This window comes from Jatropha curcas, chromosome 3 (assembly GCF_041381405.1).
Source record: "Jatropha curcas cultivar XTBG-Jc1 chromosome 3, XTBG_Jcur_1.0, whole genome shotgun sequence".
Taxonomy (NCBI): Eukaryota; Viridiplantae; Streptophyta; class Magnoliopsida; order Malpighiales; family Euphorbiaceae; genus Jatropha; species Jatropha curcas.
The window spans coordinates 17,017,096-17,036,609 of record NC_143153.1 but is presented as its reverse complement, the minus strand read 5'-3'; the positions used below and the strand labels follow the sequence as shown (position 1 = coordinate 17,036,609).

Sequence of the window (19,514 nt, the reverse complement as noted above, 5' to 3'; positions counted from 1 at the left end):
CAGAAACCAAAAACACAGATATTAGCCTATCTCACCATAAGTTGAGGATGATCTTGACCATTAAGAATACCAATCCTCTGCAATACAGCAGAAGTAAGCTCACCTAAATTTTCAGTGCCTGAAAATAGGAAAGGCAAGTAAAATTGTATTGCCTTTTTATTGGATAACCTTACTGGAATGCACCCTATGAAGCTTGAAGCAAACATGCCTTTTTCACCTAATATCATAACAAAATAGCAAGATCCAAAGTCTGGTTGATCTTTTCTTTAACGAGCCTTTTCCTTAATCTTTATTGTCAATTAATAAGCTACAACATGCTCATAGTCTATCTACAAAAGTATGCTGCACAAAAATCCAAAATGGGGTAGTATCGACCCCTCGTAGCAATATTGTGCACAAAATGCAAATGCACGTTAGCCTTCACCATATTAAAATCAAAATCATGTCACCACAATTCTCCCATAAGAAAATTCCCTTGTCAGTTGTCACAGGTTAACATGCCAACCCATAAGGAGTGCAGGGTTTTAACCTGAATACTACTAACTCTGTTCCTAAATACTTGGCACATTTAGAATTTCACATTTCTGAAAAAAATTATTAAATTTGTCTAAGTTACAATAATTTGTTGTGCAAATTGACTACATTACTCCTAATTTAATATATCCAAACACCAAATTTTTGAGAACTTGAAGCAATAATTGTTGATCATATACAAAGGATAAACATGGAAAAAAGAATTTATTACAACTTGAAATTACAAATGTGACAAATATTTTAGAACATAGCATTTTCTCAAATGTGACAAGTATTTAGAAACAGAGGTAGTATTTACTAGAACACCATTATGCCCCTTTTACACACGTGAAATTAGTGTATTTAGTATGTCCAAATAATTTCACATTCAAGAAAAATTTTAAGGAAATGAAAACAGGATAAACAAACAGACAACCATGCTACTACGTCATATTCAATGGATTGTATCATTTCAATAGTAAGTAATTAAATAGGTAAAAGTTTGTCAGTCTAACATGTTTAGTTATTAAACATATTTAAACTTAGGAATGAACACTTTTGGAATCCTTTTTTCGTTTTTCTTTTGTTTTCTTTCCTTTTCTTTTTTTTTACAATCAAATTCCTGTACCCCTTTTTTTTTAACCAAAACCCTGGCAATTTTAAACTACTAACTATTAATTCTAAATTGAAGTATCCATCAAAGGTAGTTCCATTACTCAAGTTCAATTCTTTTTTTTTTTTTTTTTTATTTCAGACCTATTACCTTGAAGAACTAGAACATTGTTTTCTCTTTTTTCTTTTCTTTTCCATTTCAAAATCCATTATTAGATCATCAATCACTTCCTTTAACAAAACTACTACTTTCAGCAAAGCGCAATACCATACTCAGCAACCATACCCACTTCATTATAGCAATATAGAATCTCAAGCCAAATAGTAGCAGCAGAATTAAGACAACACACTTAGGTTGTCGAAACAAATCTCACTGAACCAGAAAACAACTCACAGGGCTGTTTCAAGCTTCCATAATCAATGCCTCAAAGAGGAAGCCCAGTAGCGCAGATAATCAGAAACGCAGCAAAAGAAAATCTGGCAAACGGAGCACACCACTGAAGGCCAAGAACACAATGCAACTCACTGGGGTTGCACTGCTTTCGACAAAGGAGAAGGTTCAAAAGCAGAATACCCGTAACTGTAGCAAAGGTGCAGTACTAAACCCTAATGCAAAAGGGAATCACTAGAAAATCACAGAAAATTACCTAAACCAATTGTCACAGCAAAGGAAAAATATGTTTCCTTAGCAAATTAAAGCAACAACAGTAGCAGAAGACTGCCCGACACAGCTACAACAGAATCGCAGCAAACAAACCTATTGAATAAGCCCAAGAATGACGATGCAACTCACTGGGTTGCACGTCTCTCTTCAAGCCAACGTCGGAGAGAGGAACCGGAGTGAAAAAGACCATTGGACATGCGCCAGCGTGTGAACCAAAGCAGGAAGAAAGAGGTGGCGAGTGGTGGCCATTCGCTTGGAATCCGGCGACCGGATTCTGGGGAATATCCTGGGGTGGGCGGTGAGGCAAAATACTAACCCTAGAAAGGCTTCCTAGGGTGGCAGTGGCCTCTCATAAGGGAAGTTTCGGGAAATTTCTTTTTTTTTTTTTTTTGGAAGGCTCTGATACCATGTTGAGAGATTATCTTGTAATTGTATTTCTTGTATCTCATCAATCGATTACATAGGTCTATATATAAGGAATTCATATGCTACCTAGCTATTTAGGAATACAAATCATAAACTAATTAGGAATCTAACTACTAATAGAACTCTATTTACAACTAATCCTTAACATAAACAATTCTTATGGAAAAACTATTTTGTTCTTTGTTGATTTAAAATGATGTTTTCTCATAGTTTCATGGGTTTCATGACTAACTTCAATTTGAATTGGTGAAGATGTTAGGTTATGGTGAGATTACAAAGAAGAAAGAGAATTGAAAGAAATTATTGTTTTCCAGGACCTAGAAGAAAAGAGATAAGAAAAAATCACACACACACACAGATTGACAGATAGATAGTGTCGGTCATAAAGAATTATTGGAGATTCCTTTTAAAACCAATGCTGAATAATTTTAAAACTATTAAGACTTGAGATTTAGTCCAATCGAAGGGGACTATAAAATATTAAAAAATCAAAACTTGTTAGCCTTTAAACTTACTATTATGTATAGGTAATGCCATGTTACCTGTTTAAGAAATGGATTGTGTATTTTTGTTTCTTTTTTTTTTTTTTTTCAAAAATAATTAATCCCTAGTTTGTGATTTGTGATGTCAACCCAAACACCATTGTACCCAACCTTCAGCAGAATAGAAGTTAAATTAACATGAATTGGAACTCTTAAAACTATTGCCTTGAATCACACATACCAAAATTGAAACGATGTACTCGACCCTTGAGATCCACAAATTTGAAAGCAAAAGAATTTCCAAGACCAAGAGATGGGTAAGCATACTTCCCAACGTCAGTCCCATCTGATGTCATTATTGCAGACATTTCACTGAAATCAAAATCCTAGGATTAGTAGCAAAACTAACCAAGTCACAATATAAAATCATTGTGCAACAGCAATGACCTCTGAGTGTCATAATCATCCGGTGGATCTAAAGCTAAGGCAGAATCCCAAAACTTTTGCATCATTGTGTTTGCCACATCATTAACAGCTCCAGAACTACTCTCAACCTTTCATGGTAAATTACCTCAGTTAAATATGTTACGATAAAAAAATAAGATATAATAGGTGTAAACACAACAAAAGTGAACAATAATTATAAATATTTATCAGCACTTCATCTGCATCCTTCCTCAAGCAAACATTGGCTTAACATTTATTTAGGTGATAGATTGTGTGAATTGATTGACACAATTAGCTATTAGCATAAGCTGTAGCATAAGAAATGAAGTTTACCATCGAAATTGCCGCATGAGTTATGTGCAGAACATCTATACAGGCAGCAAGAGAACCCTCTGCACAACAAATGTTAAGTAAATTGACATAAAGATTGCTTCCTAAGACTTAAAGAGTGTAGTAGTCACCTTTATCCACAACTGGAAGATGTAAAAACTTCCCATCATGCATTATATGCAACGCATCAAGGATTGTTGTCTCTAATGTTGCACATTCAGGGTTTGCTGTCATTACCTAGAACATCCCGAAGATCAAAAAAAGGTTGTTGAGTTCATAGCAGCTCTAATGTTGCATATTCTGTATATTCTGGATAAAGCACAAAAAAAGGCCAAGTATAATTTGATACAGTTCGCAGAAGTGCACAAGCATCCCATTGTTCCAACTGTCATAATTAACATAACAAAATAGAAGTATAATCAAGGAAATAGCCTAGGATAACACCCAACTAGGGGCAACAAAAGCACTCAATTGCAATTTTGTGAATGCCACTCACGAACAAGGCAAATGCTTGATTTACAAGAGAAGACACTATCTCTTTCCTAAACTTATGTTCAACTCGAGATAATGCCCCCATCCACCCTAAGCTCCACCAAAGAGTGTCTAGTTGCCCAAGATTGTGAGAACTTTCCAGGTTTCACAGTAGTACTCCAAATATGATAAATTAACTCAGGGCTCCGGCCTTCATGTTTGACTTGTGCCCATGCTTGTTCAGCTCATTTATTAAACTTAAAGAGTTCCCAGGTCATAGCAGCTCATTTCAAGTCACTAAGTCTCTTCTATGCTCTTGAATCACCATTAAGGGGTCAAAATGTTAATTCCATGCCGCTAAATTTATTTTCTAATGCAGCAGTGTCACTCTATGTTTCATAGATTATGCATAAGAAATGAGAATGATCAAGTGTTTACACATAATGCTATTGCATATCATAGCAAGGGAAATGTCATATTCATATAGTGTAAACAAACCTACAAATTTTATGAAAAGATAATGGAATAAGCCAAAACAACTGAAGGATTAAGGCGAGACAATATCATACTGAACCTTTTCCACCAGGGTCAAATCAGGAGAATGATTTTGTGCCACAACACGCATGAGGATATCCTTCGAACTGCAAAGCAGCAACAGCATCAATGACTGATAAGTGAGCATCAACCAAAAGCAGTATTTAACTCATTTCAAGATAGTGCCAGAGAATTAAAAGAAACTTAATATAAGTCTGTCAATGAAAGAACAATACGTGAGTATCCCTTGAATTTTGTTCCCTGTGGCAATGATAATTGAATTAACCTGCAACTCACGCATCTTTTTCGCGGCAACATAGACAGGATCTAATGGTGAAGCAATTGCAACCCTACAAACATTCAAGGCTACAAAAAATTGGTAATGCAAATGCAACTAATCACCATGTGCAGATAAAAAATTCCACTAACAATACACCAAAAGGTAAGGTAGATTAGTTACTTGGTCTGTTCACCAACGATAGTAGACAAAGAGGGTTTGAACATCCGCTCTCTCAATGTTTCTATGAATGCATATGGAGCTGAAATGAAGAATCATAAAGAAAGCAATAAAACAATATCATCAATGTAAAAAAGCAAACAAAATAATAAAACAATAAGAATCAATTTGATTGAAAAGCATGAATTGCATCTCTTTTAAAAAGATGCCAATCTAACAGTTTAATTCGACAAGCAAGCTAAACTATTTATATAATAATCTAAGCATAAAATTACAAAATGTTGAGCTGAGAGAAATTTAGTGAAGACGAAAAAAGACCAAATATTGTAATATGGACATAAAATGGCTTATATACTATTATATTGCAACGTGTCTTTAAGTTGCAATCAACCATAACATCTCCAAATTGCATTTTCTAATTTTTTACACTCCTCCCAATTATAAAATCTCAGTATATGAAGGTGACTATTGGTGCAACAATAAGGTTGCTCTTATATGACTGGTAAGTCAAAAGAAAAAAAAAAAAAAAAAAGAAAAAGGCCTCTTTACAAAAGCTGGTGGATGTTTGCATAGGTAGATGACCCTTCCCTATCCCTGCAATACAAAGAGCCTCCTGCACTACATATGTTCATTTTTATGTGTATATACATTAATAAGTATAAAGCACTTCAATATAAAACTATCACTTAATATGTGAATTTTGATGCTTTTCATTCAATTGAGTCGAGATTTTCCAAGACGGGAGAGATGATGTAGCACAATGGCAACTAGTTTACAGAAGATGTGCCAAAGTAGGTACTAATGCCTAAGTTTTTAATCAGCACATATTGGATGATAAGAAGCTTCATTGGGAACTCAATTAAGTGTTTGGGAAATTAACAGGAATTTATCTTTTATAAAAGAGCGGTATTTTGGTAATTTCCAGATCAGCTGGAAGAATTGCTTGGATGTCTTCAGCAACCTTTATTTTTAGTTTGAAGTTTAGTTTAGAGTCCTTGACTTGGAATAATATTTTTCCTTTTAGTTTATTTTGGTAGTCGTAGGTTGTGGACTAGTTTTTGAAATCCTTTTCTTAGAGGTTTTAGGATTAGTTAGGTCTATAAATAACTAAGATTGCATTACTCTCATTCAGTTTTTTTATTCAATGAAAAAGCAATCCTTGTACTAACAGTGCTTCTCCAAGCAAGGATTTAAATAACGAAAACCAGAAAAAGCGATTCAAAAATTCAGACTGAATCAGTCTAAATCAACTGTTGATACCATGAAATAAGTACTATTATAAACAAAACTTTTTTTTTTATCAACAATACACGATATTAATATTATTTTTTTTCCAGCATTTTCCTCATCTAACAATCATGTAATAAATGTTTGGAATGAAAATTAAAAAAAAAAAAAAAAATGAATGCACAATTGTTTTTCTGCCTTTTTTCCTTTTAGACAAAAGGCGACCTAGGTCACTAAGCATTCCATATTTGAAGAGTTGACTTAGCAGCCTTTCCCCCGTTTTTGCAAATAAACAATTTTCGTGGCTCAAACTCATGACCTCCAAGTCACTATTGGAGTAACTTAACCATTAGACCGAAGCCACCCTCTCTTTCTCCTTTTCTAAATTTTAAAATTTTATTTTTACTTCAAGTAGGTCTTTAGATTTTTTTTTTTTTTTTTTGAAACAAGTGTAGATCTTTAAGATTTTTTTTTTTAATTATTTTGTGGTGAAATATTGAACTTATTGGTTCCTTAAACTGAGGAAAATGAAAACAAAATTAAGCAAACCTAAATCTAAGGTGTAATTGTCATTAGAAAAGGGAAACAAAAACACGGGTATAAAATAAGAAAAATAGGCACTAACAATTGTCTACATTGTCGTTTTCCTCCTCCAAAAAATTGTAAGAACAATCATTTCTCACAATTTGGTCATCTTATCGTTGTTTTTTAAGGAAATGCCAAATCACTGGTGGTAACCATAAATAATGAATCGACACCAGGATATGAAACACCCATTTCACCATTTTGCTAAAAACTTTTAAATCCATGTTTCCATTACTGAGAAACAGCCACCATGCTTCTTTTCGATTTATTCTACTTTTCAATTCCACATTTTTAGAAATCCTAATAGGCCAATTGGAACAAACTAAAATCGTAGAATTCATTTGTAAATGAATACCAAGTAGATTTATCTTTGTAACAGCGTAAGTTTAAACATATAATTCAATTGGATTCAAATATTTTTATATTAGAAATAAAATTAAAATTGAATTATTCTTGTCCTTACTAAAATATCCTAAATATAATAAATTGTTGTAACAAAGTAACATAAATAAAAAAAATAGTAAATAATACTCCATATTCAATCAATATTGAGTTTCAAAATACAAAAGAAAATTTAGTTGAGAAAGGAGAGAGGAAAGACAAAGAAGAGGAGGAGAGAGAGAGAGAGAAACAAGAATGAAATAATATGGACATTTTTGTTTTATCACATTTGGAAATTCCACGCATTTTGATAAAATTTTATTCAGTTATGTTTAATTGCATAACATTGAATTCATGGAATTGAAATAAATATTTTTCAATGTTCCATCATGAAGCTCAAGATGAAATCCACAATTTTATAGACATTTATTTCAAATGGTGTGTAACTACGAACTAAAGTTTCCACACATTTTAGTTTTCAAAAAAAAAAAATTCTTTACAGCCTTAACAATCAACTTTCAAGCTACACTAAAAATGCCCAAGCTCATCAACAAAACGACCAAGGCAAAACAGCTCACTAAAATTGCTTAATAGGTGTTGAATAAAAAATCAATAGGGTGAATTACTATTCAATCCCTATAAATAGGTAAAATTTAAAAATCAATACCTGTGTTTTCAAATTAATTAAATAGGCCCTTTATTTTGTTACCATTCAACTAAATAGTCCTTCCGCTAAGATTTTGCCCATTTTTTGTTAGTTAACTGAAGAAGTCAAAATAGAACATTTTTTGTTCCAATTTTTCTTTTTTAACAAAAGTTACCATATACATTCTTTAAGCAAAGACTGGACAAGTGTTAAGTCTAGTAAGGAGGCAGATTATGAATCAAATTACAGGGCCCAACTTTGTACAATAGTTAGTTCAGAACCAATCAAGAATCTCCAAGGAATTAACAGCAGAAATTACAAATAACAACAATTACATGGTAAATGATGGCTGGGAGGAGAATTGAACCCATGATCTTTGGTCATGGGTGCGTCCATCTTAGCCACTAGACTAAGGCTTCATTGGCCTTTTCGTTCCAATTTCACGCTTGAGGAAAAGAAATCAAATTTTATTGTCAAATTTTAACTAATACTTTAATCTAAACATATAAATTTCATGCTATTTTTAATGAGCTTTTATTTACGAATAAGGACTGGTGATGTTTAGGATTAAAGAAAAAACTAAATGTTTGATTTGGTATAAGCATGCAAAAGGAAATTCGAAGTTTTGCTAAGGTAAAATTGATATTTCATCTTAATTTAATGGAAACCAAATTTTATTGTCAAATTTCACCCTTGAGGAAAAGAAACCAAGTTTTATTGTCAAATTTTACCTAATACTTTAATCTAAACACATAAATTCCATGCTATTTTTTATGAGCTTTTATTTACGAATTAGGATTGGTGATGTTTAGGATTAAAGAAAAAACTAAATGTTTGATTTGGTATTAGCATGCAAAAGAAAATTCGAAGTTTTGTTAAGGTAAAGTTGATATTTCATCTTAATTTATTGGAAAAATTAACAGGACTATTTAGTTGAACGACAACAAAATAAAGTGACCATTTAATTGATCTTTGGAAAACAAATATTCCTGACTTGTGAATTTCACTAATCTAGAGGGACTAAATAGTATTCACCCTAAAAAGTATTGCTTGAAAAATAAAATATATTGAAAATATCATGTCAACAATTAAAATAAATTAGTCAAGGTTAGTAGCTAACATAGTCTTGCATGATCTCCTATTTGCAATCTCTTACACATGGCAAATATGTACCTTTTAGTATGAATTACTATTTAGTCCTTAGCTTAAAACATAGTACATTAGTCAGGATCCCTACTTTTAAAAATTAATTTAATGGTTCCTCAATTTTATAACTGTCCAATTATACTACATTCGCGTTACATTTTCCATTAATCAACTACAAATAAGTCAGAAAAATATAATAAACGTAATTTATGTTGAAAATTTTATTATTTGGTTGGTTTTTCCTCCTATTCCTAGCAAATAAGCAAAAAAAACTATACAATTGGAAAGTCATAAAATACAAGAATTATTAAAACTAATTTTTGAAATGATGCAGGAGCAATCCTAGTCCTAATTGGATTCCTAGCACAACTAGGATTTTATTTAATTTACTGTTTTATTTCAGATTTGCATTAGTTTTCCATTTCCTTATTTGATTAGTGTTAAGGATTAGTTGTAAATAGAACTCTCTTAGGAGTTGTAAATAGAACTCTATTAGGAGTTAGATTTCTAATAGGTTTATAGTATCTTGTATGTGTATATATATGTGTCCCTATTGATGAATCAAATATAAGAAAATATTTTTCCCTATTAAATTTACATGGTATCAGAGCCTTTGGCTCGTTAGCATTTTTTTTCCTTCCAGTTTCTGCGTTGATGTTTCCGGCGACCGGCGACAATTCTATTTCGCGCCTGTTAGTCTAGGTCTCCCAACTAGGCCTTTGCTTTTGTCTCACCGCCACCCAAGGGAGGAAGAGTGACCTCCGATCGACGTCTCCACCAAATCCGGTGACCTGAAGACCGGCGAGTCTGCCTCACGCGCCGTCAGAAGAATCTGACGTCATCTCACGCGCCGGCGAGTGGAGGCGCGTCCGGCAGTTTCCGGTGACCGGATTTGGTCTCCCAGGATCGACTCGACATCCAGATTCTTTTCTAGTGGTTAGTTTTCGGTTCCGGCAGCATCTGGTAGGCGCTTTCTTTGTTTTTTGCTACTGCTGTTTGCGGCTTTCGGTTCCTTTTGGTGTTGCTACTGGTCTATTGGATTCGTGCTATTATTTGGTTGTTGTTGGGGTATTTTGTTTTTTTTTATTAATAGAAACTACACCCACAGATTCTAAAGCTATTATTACTGAATTGATCCCAGCAATGAATAAAATCACAGAACATAAATTGAAAGGAACTAATTATTTAGATTGGAGTAAGACAATTAGAATTTATTTGAGGAGTGTTGAAAAAGAAGATCATCTAATTGATGATCCACCAATTGGTGACAATAGACAAAAGTTGGCTAAGAGAAGATGCAAAGTTATTTCTCCTGATTCGCAACTCTATTGACAGTGAAGTGGTTGGGTTAATTAATCATTGTGAGTTTGTTAAAAAATTAATGGATTATCTTGAATTTTTGTACTCGGGAAAAGGTAATCTGTCTCGTATGTATGAAGTCTGCAAAGGATTTTATCGGGCTGACCAGCAAGATAAGCCCCTTACAACTTCTTTCATGGAATTTAAGAAGATTTACGAGGAACTTAATGTTTTAATGCCTTTTATTCCTGATGTTAAGGTTCAACAGACGCAGCGAGAACAAATGGCTGTGATGAGTTTTCTTGCAGGTCTTGCTCCAGTTTTTGAAACTGCCAAATCACAAGTTCTTTCAGGCAATGATATTACCTCTCTTCAGGAGACTTTCGCTAGATTGCTACGTATTGAAGGGTATCAATAAGCCACCAAGGGTAAATATGGCAACTCACGATTCCGCAGTTACTTCTTCCGACGACAATGTAACAATTTCTGCTGCGAAGTATGCTGAGCTCTCTAGATACCGTTCTTCTAAGTCTACTGATTCCTCAATTGCTGCTGCTGCCAACTCAGGTACTCCCCTTTCATGTCTTATGTCTACCTCATCAGAGTGGGTCATTGATTCTGGTTGCACCAATCACATGACAGGTAACCCTAGTCTCTTATCCTCATTAAAAGAACCTGAACAATTTAATCGTCATGTTACTCTAGCTGATGGATCCACATCTCCTGTCAAGTGTATTGGCACCGCCAATCCCATTCCATCTCTTCCATTGTCTTCTGTTTTTTGTGTGCCTCGTTTTTCATTTAATCTATTATCTGTTAGCAAAATTACTCGTATGCTGAATTGTTGTGTCAAATTTTATCCTACTTATTGTGTGTTTCAGGATCTTTTGACGAAGCGGATTATTGGTAGAGGACGTGAGTCTGGTGGCCTTTATCTTCTGGATGAACACGTTTCATTATCTCTGGCTTGTGCTGGTGCTCTATCTCCTCTTGAGGTTCATTATCGTTTGGGTCATCCTTCATTGTCTACTTTAAAGAAGTTGTGTCCGCAGTTTCAATCTTTATCAATTTTAGAATGTGAATCTTGTCAATTTGCCAAACATCATCGTTTACCTTTAGTTCCTCGAGTCAATAAACGGGTTTCATCCCCTTTTGAGTTAGTTCATTCTGATGTTTGGGGTCCATGTCCTGTTATTTCTAAAACTGGCTTTCGGTATTTTGTAACTTTTGTGGATGATTATTCTCGTGTTACTTGGTTATTTTTAATGAAAACTCGTTCTGAGATATTCTCTATTTTCTGTTCCTTTTGTGCTGAAATTAAAACTCAATTTAATACCTCTGTTCGCATATTGCACAATCATAATGCTAAAGAATACCTATCTAGTTCCTTCCAATCTTATATGTCACAGAATGGTATTCTCCATCAAACATCTTGTGTTGATACTCCTCAAAATGGGGTTGCAGAAAGAAAAAATCGACATCTTCTTGAGGTTGCTAGGGCACTTCTATTCCAAATGAAGGTCCCTAAATATTTTTGGGCTGATGCTGTCTCTACTGCATGTTTTTTGATTAATCGCATGCCTTCTTTTGTGCTTAATGGTGCAATTCCTTATAATGTCTTGTTTCCTTCTAAAATTCTATTCCCCATTGAACCTCGTATTTTTGGTTGTACTTGTTTTGTTCGTGATGTTCATCCACAGGTTTCCAAATTAGATCCAAAGTCCCTTCGTTGTGTTTTCCTTAGCTATTCTCGGCACCAAAAAGGGTATCGTTGTTTCTCTCCCAATCTTGACCGTTATCTTATTTCTGCAGATGTCACATTTTTTGAGAATACTCCATTTTTTCCTTCTTCTATATATAAGAGTGAGGGGGAGGATGATGATCTTTTAGTCTATGCTATCCAGCAAGTTCCTAACTCTCCTGCTCCTGCTCCTATCTGCTGCTCCTATTCCCGCTCCTGCACCAACATCTTCACTCCCTCGTTTTGAACAGGTTTATTCCAGGAGACCAGGAACTCTTGACTCGCTTCCTCCACCTGCCGCTTCAACAGAAGATCCGGTTCTCTCCACTCAACCTGAGCCTGTGCCATCTACTCCCCAGGCAGACCTTGACCTTCCCATTGCTCTTCGAAAAGGTAAACGCAAGTGCAATTACCCTATTTCCTCTTTTGTCAGTTATAATCATCTTTCTTCTTCATCTCGTTGTTTTGTAAGTAACCTCGACTCTGTCTCTATTCCTAAAACTGTTGTCCAAGCTTTGTCCCATCCTGGTTGGTGTGTAGCAATGAAAGAGGAGATGGCTGCCTTAGATACGAATGGTACTTGGGATCTTGTGCCTCTCCCGGCAGGTAAGAAGGCTATTGGTTGTAAGTGTGTTTTCACCGTTAAAGTAAATCCTGATGGGACTGTTGCTCGTCTCAAGGCTCAATTAGTTGCAAAGAGCTATTCTCAGATTTATGGCCTTGATTATTCTGATACTTTTTCTCCTGTAGCCAAATTGTCTTCTGTTCGTTTATTTATTTCTTTAGCAGCCACTTTTGATTGGCCTTTACATCAGCTGGACATTAAGAATGCCTTTCTTCATGGGGATCTTCAGGAGGAAGTTTACATGGAGCAACCACCAGGCTTTGTTGCTCAGGGGGAGTCGGGTAAAGTGTGTAAACTTCGAAAATCTCTTTATGGCTTAAAACAGAGTCCTCGAGCTTGGTTTGGTAGATTTTCCAATGTGGTACATCAATTTGGCATGCAGAAGAGTACTTCTGATCATTCTGTATTTTTCAGAAGAACTAAGAATGGTTTGATTCTACTTGTGGTTTATGTTGATGACATTGTTATTACAGCGAGTGATTCAGCCGGCATTACATCACTCAAGTCATTTCTCCAGACCCAATTCCAGACAAAAGACTTAGGATTGTTGAAGTATTTTTTGGGTATTGAAGTGTCTAGGTGTAAGAGAGGCATCTTCTTATCTCAAAGGAAGTATGTCCTTAACTTACTAAAGGAAACTAGAAAGTTGGGTGCCAAGCCATGCAGTGCTCCAATGACTCCTAATTTGCAACTTTCAATTGATGGTGAGTTAATTGATGATCCTGAGATGTATAGAAGGTTAGTGGGCAAATTGAATTATCTTACCGTAACACGTCCAGATATTGCTTACTCTGTGAGCGTCTTAAGCCAGTTTATGTCTTCTCCTACTGTTATCCATTGGGAAGCTTTAGGACAGATTTTGTGCTACTTGAAAGGTAATCCAGGTCGTGGCATGCTTTACAGTAATCATAGGCATTTGAACATTGAATGTTTTTCAGATGCGGATTTGGCAAGTTCGAAGGTTGATAGAAGATCAACTTCAGGATATTGTGTCTTTGTAGGTGGAAACCTGATATCGTGGAGGAGCAAGAAACAAAATGTAGTCTCACGATCAAGTACTGAATTAGAATATCGAGCTATGGCACAATTTGCTTGTGAGTTAATTTGGATTCGTCAGTTGTTAGAGGAAATTGGCTTCAAGTCATCCTTGCCTGCAAAGTTATGGTGTGACAATCAAGCTGCTCTTCACATTGCATCAAATCCAGTATTCCATGAACGAACAAAACATATCGAGATTGATTGTCATTTTATTCGTGAAAAGATACAACAGGGTGTTATCTCTACAGGACACGTTAAAACAAGTGAACAGTTAGGAGATATTTTTACAAAAGCTCTAAATGGACCTCGGGTTAACCATCTTTGTAACAAGTTGGGCATGATTAATATCTATGCTCCAACTTGAGGGGGAGTGTTAAGGATTAGTTGTAAATAGAACTCTATTAGGAGTTGTAAATAAAACTCTATTAGGAGTTAGATTTCTAATAGGTTTATAGTATCTTGTATGTGTATATATATGTGTCCCTATTGAAGAATCAAATATAAGAAAATATTTTTCACCATTAAATTTACAATTAGGATTTACTATTTTATCATTGAATAGGAATAGAGTTTTAATTCTTTCTTTAATTAGGATTCCTAGTCTAGTTAGGATTTATCACTATAAATAGACAGCACTAGTAGCATTGTAAATCATCTTATTTTCCTCATAATTTTAATTCAAAGGTTATAAACCTAATTATTTACTGTTCCACCTACAATCAACCCTATTCTAGCTTACTTGTTAAAAACTGACAGCCCTACATCTTCCCCCCTGCGTCAACTGGTATCAGAGCACAAAAAACAGATCCTAGGATTCTTTTTTTTGTCTGAATTAAACCATGGTTGGAAGAGGCAGAGGCAGAGGCAATCAGCCCCAACAAGATGAAATAGCTGAGATGCGGCGAATGATTGAGGATTTGACCTGGGCTGTACAAGCCTTGCAACGTCAGGAACCCGTGGAAGCCCGAATGGAGACTCCGAAAGGCAACCACCAAAACCTTGATTTTCAAGAAGCTCTTGAGAGTGAAGAGGAAGTCGAGGACGTAAACCCCTTTCATGAAGCAAGACCTGCAAACCCAGCAGCACGAGGCAGATTGGAAGAGCGTTTACTTCATGCTCTTGATTTAAATAGTGGAGGATTTAAAATTGAAGTCGCTGATTTTCATGGGAAATAGCATGCCGAAGACTATTTAGATTGGGAAACTAGTTTAGAAAATTATTTTGAATGGAAACCAATGGTTGAAACCCAAAAAGTGCTTTTTGTAAAGCTTAAATTAAAGAGTACTGCACTTCAATGGTGGAAGAGAGTTGAGGAGCAGCGTGCACGACAAGGAAAGCTTAAAATCAGCACGTGGGAGCACATGAAAACTAAGCTAAGGAAGCAATTTTTAGCAGTTGATTACGCAATGGAACTATATGAAAGGTTCCACTGCTTGAAACAAAATAGCATGTCTGTTGAAGAGTACACTGCAGAATTTAATAATTTGTCCATTCGAGTTGGAATATCTGAAAGTAATGAACAAATTACCTCTCACTACCTTGCTAGTTTGAATCAGTGCCTTAGAGATGAAATGGGCATAGTCCGATTACACAATCTTGAAGATGCTCGCCAATATGCCTTAGCAGCTGAAAAGCGAGTTTCTCGTTACGGTGCTAGAAGGCCCATAAACAGAAGCAATTTGCAAAACAATTTCGGACCTGCAAGAGGGATTCAAACAACTCAACGAAGCGGGAAAGAGGCTGCTGCTACTAATAAATACAATGAAGAGACAGCCCGTGTTGATGGGAACGGTAAAGGGAAAGGTATAGTACCTTATGGTGGACAAAACAATTCTGGTTCGTCTACAAGAAGAGGCAACAATTCTCAAGTTCGTTGTTTTACTTGTGGGGAAAAGGGACATACTTCATTCATCTGTCCACAAAGGAGGGTGAATTTAGCCGAGTGTGATGAAGACCAAGGCCCTATTTTTGATGAATATGATGAGGAAGTAGAAGAAATTGATGTTCACCCAGCTCAAGGTGAGTCTTTAGTTGTTCGAACAGTCATGACAGCCATGAACAAAGAAGGAAAAGAAGATTGGAGGAGGCGTAGCATTTTCCGTACACGTGTTATTTGTGAAGGCAAAGTGTGTAATTTAGTCATTGATGGAGGAAGTATGGAAAATATAATATCAAAGGAGGCTGTAGAAAAATTAAAGCTTCCTACAACAAAACATCCTCATCCATACAAAGTAGGTTGGTTGAAGAAAGGACACGAGATACCAATAACATCTCAATGCTTAGTGCAATTCACAATGGGAGATGACTTGGCAGATGAAGCACTATGTGATGTAGTACCAATGGATGTTGGGCATATTCTAGTGGGACGACCTCGGTTGTATGATCATGATATGGACCACAAGACAAGGCCTAATACTTATTCGTTCTACAAGGACAACAAGAAGTACACTTTGCATCCTCTCAAGGAAGAAACAAGGCAAATAGCAAATAAAGGAGCTGCAACTAGTAAATTAAATGGGCTTGTAAGTGTTAAAGAATTTGCAGCTGCGCATAGTGAGGTGGGAGTCATGTATGCCTTAGTGAGCAAACTAATAGGAGCTGACCAGGTTGAAAAATCAGTTGAATATTCCTTTGAAATTCAACGATTATTGCAGGAATTCAAGGAGCTGATTAATGAAGATGTACCGAAAAGCTTGCCACCATTAAGAAGCATCCAACATGCTATTGATTTGGTACCAGGAGCAGCTTTACCAAATCTGCCTGCATACCGAATGCCTCCTTTACAGCGGGCTGAAATAGAAAGACAGGTTAAGGAATTATTGGAAAAAGGTCTAGTGCGTGAAAGTAAAAGTCCATGTGCCTGCCCAGCCTTATTAACACCAAAGAAAGACGGTTCTTGGAGAATGTGTGTAGATAGTCGTGCTATAAACAAGATTACAATCAAATATCGCTTTCCAATACCAAGATTGGAGGATATGCTTAATCAACTAGCGGGTTCTAAAGTGTTCTCCAAAATTGACTTGAAAAGTGGATATCACCAAATTAGAATGAGGCATGGTGATGAATGGAAAACAGCTTTTAAGACACAGGATGGGTTATTTGAATGGTTAGTAATGCCATTTGGCCTTTCTAATGCACCAAGCACATTCATGAGAGTCATGACAGATGTACTCAAACCTTTCTTGAATTCTTTCGTTGTGGTATATTTCGATGACATTTTGATTTATAGCCACACCAAGGAAGATCATTTAAAACACTTGCGACAAGTGTTAGAAGTACTTCGTCAAGAGCAGCTGCACATAAACCTAAAAAAATGCAGTTTCCTGCAACCAGAAGTGGTATTCCTGGGATACATTGTGTCCGCTGAAGGATTAAAACCAGATCCAGAAAAGGTTCGTGCAATTACCGAATGGCCAGCACCACAATCCATCAAAGAAGTTAGAAGCTTTCATGGTTTGGCCTCTTTCTATAGGAGATTTATCCAAAATTTCAGCTCAATTATGAGTCCTATAATTGAATCTATGAAAGAAGAAAAGTTTGAGTGGACAAATTCTGCACAAAAGGCATTTGAAAGAATCAAGTTTTTGATGACTAGAGCACCTGTTCTTGCACTTCCAGATTTTGAGAAATTATTTATTGTCGAATGTGATGTTTCACATGAAGGGATTGGAGCTGTTCTTAGCCAAGAGGGCAGACCTCTTGAGTTTTTTAGTGAAAAGTTGTCTGAAGCTAAGAAGCGTTACTCAACTTATGATCTAGAGTTCTATGCCTTGGTAAGAGCTATTCGACATTGGCAACATTACTTAGCTTATCGTGAGTTTGTGGTTTTTTCTGATCATCAGGCCTTGAGGTATCTAAAATCTCAGAATAAACTCAACAATCGACATGCTAAGTGGAGTTCTTTCCTTGATGAATTTAATTTCTCACTAAAGTATAAATCCGGTCAATCTAATATTGTGGCTGATGCATTGAGTAGAAGATCCCTAATTTTGTCAATTTTAAGCACTCAAATTACTGGTTTTGAAGAACTGAAAAACCAGTATGATTCAGATTCATATTTTGGCAAGATAAAGGTTGATTTACTGCATTCTTCAGAAGCTGAAAGTCTGCCATACCGATTGCAAGATGGTTATTTATTCAAAGGAAATAAGCTATGCATTCCTGAAGGATCTTTAAGGGAACAAATCATTAGAGAACTTCATGGAAATGGTTTGGGAGGACACTTTGGTAGGGACAAGAATTTTGCGATTGTTTCCGACCGTTATTATTGGCCAAAGATGGAAAAAGATGTGAGAAAATTGGTGGAACGATGTCCAGCCTGTTTACTCGGAAAGGGAAGCACGCAAAATATAGGATTATATACTCCTTTACCCGAGCCAGATGCACCTTGGGTTCACTCGAGTATGGATTTTGTTTTGGGACTTCCAAAGACAGCAAAGGGATTTGATTCTATATTTGTTGTAGTGGATCGTTTCTCTAAAATGGCTCATTTTATCCCATGTTTCAAGACTTCTAATGCAGTTCATATTGCTGAGTTATTTTTTCAAGAGATCGTGAGACTACATGGTGTTCCAACTTCTATTGTTTCCGATAGAGATGTAAAGTTTATGGGGCATTTTTGGAGCACTTTATGGAGAAAATTTGGAACTGAATTGAAATATTCCAGTACTTGCCATCTGCAAACAGACGGTCAGACGGAAGTTGTCAATCGTAGTTTGGGAAATCTATTAAGATGTCAGTCAATCGAAGTATTAAGAGGCTGCTTATGGACTTAAACCTCAGAATGTACTCGATTTGGTGCCCTTGCCCCAAGAGGCTAGAGTAAGTGCTGAAGGGGAATTGTTTGCTGATCACATCAGGAAAATTCATACAGAGGTGAAAGCTGCCTTAAAAGACAGCAATGCATCATATGCCTATACAGCCAACCAGCATCGGCGTGTACAAGAATTTGAAGAAGGCGATCAGGTTCTCGTCCACTTAAGACAAGAACGTTTCCCTAAAGGAACTTATCATAAGCTGAAATCTAGAAGGTTTGGACCTTGTAAGGTGTTGAAGAAGATCAGTTCCAATGCCTATGTAATTGATCTTCCATCTGATTTAGAAATCAGCCCAATTTTTAATGTTTCAGACTTGTATCCTTTTCATGGATTTGATGGAGTGCCGTCCTCCATTGAAGCACAAGTACAAGAGCTGCCAATTGCAAAGGCTGATGTTATTGAGGACGTGTTGGATGTCAAGGAAGCTCGTTCTAGGCGTGGCAACCAATATAGACGATTTTTAGTTAAGTGGTTTGGAAAACCAGCAAGTGAAAGTACATGGATTTCTGAAGAAGAGCTAAAGCAAGTTGATCCAGCCATATATGCGGAATATATCAAGGCTTACTCGTCGGAGCCTAGTCTTTTTCAAACCCGGGGAGAATGATGCAGGAGCAATCCTAGTCCTAATTGGATTCCTAGCACAACTAGGATTTTATTTAATTTACTGTTTTATTTCAGATTTGCATTAGTTTTCCGTTTCCTTATTTGATTAGGATTTACTATTTTATCATTGAATAGGAATAGAGTTTTAATTCTTTCTTTAATTAGGATTCCTAGTCTAGTTAGGATTTATCACTATAAATAGACAGCACCAATAGCATTGTAAATCATCTTATTTTCCTCATAATTTTAATTCAAAGGTTATAAACCTAATTATTTACTGTTCCACCTACAATCAACCCTATTCTAGCTTACTTGTTAAAAACTGACAGCCCTACATCTTCCCCCCTGCGTCATGAAAATAGAGATTCTTACTAGTATAATATTCTATTTAATTAAGTTTTCAATCAATAAAATTATGGTAGATTATGCTTTTATCTTTGAGTCCTATGATGCAATTCTAATCCTGGAAC

At 35.8% G+C, this 19,514-nt stretch overlaps 1 protein-coding gene across 2 annotated transcripts in view; it reads right to left on the bottom strand.

Annotated features, from left to right (window-relative positions):
- LOC105647949 (CBS domain-containing protein CBSCBSPB3) overlaps positions 1-19,514 on the bottom strand; it is a 33,502-nt gene that overhangs the window by 6,914 nt on the left and 7,074 nt on the right. For both annotated transcript variants that reach the window (XM_089719429.1, XM_089719428.1), the window contains exons 5-12: positions 4,940-5,018; positions 4,716-4,829; positions 4,520-4,586; positions 3,606-3,711; positions 3,478-3,536; positions 3,145-3,251; positions 2,939-3,069; positions 36-118 (exon numbers count right to left, since the gene is read on the bottom strand). In XM_089719429.1, coding sequence (XP_089575555.1) covers positions 36-118; positions 2,939-3,069; positions 3,145-3,251; positions 3,478-3,536; positions 3,606-3,711; positions 4,520-4,586; positions 4,716-4,829; positions 4,940-5,018 — 746 coding nt within the window. The remainder of the gene's footprint in view (positions 1-35; positions 119-2,938; positions 3,070-3,144; positions 3,252-3,477; positions 3,537-3,605; positions 3,712-4,519; positions 4,587-4,715; positions 4,830-4,939; positions 5,019-19,514) is intronic.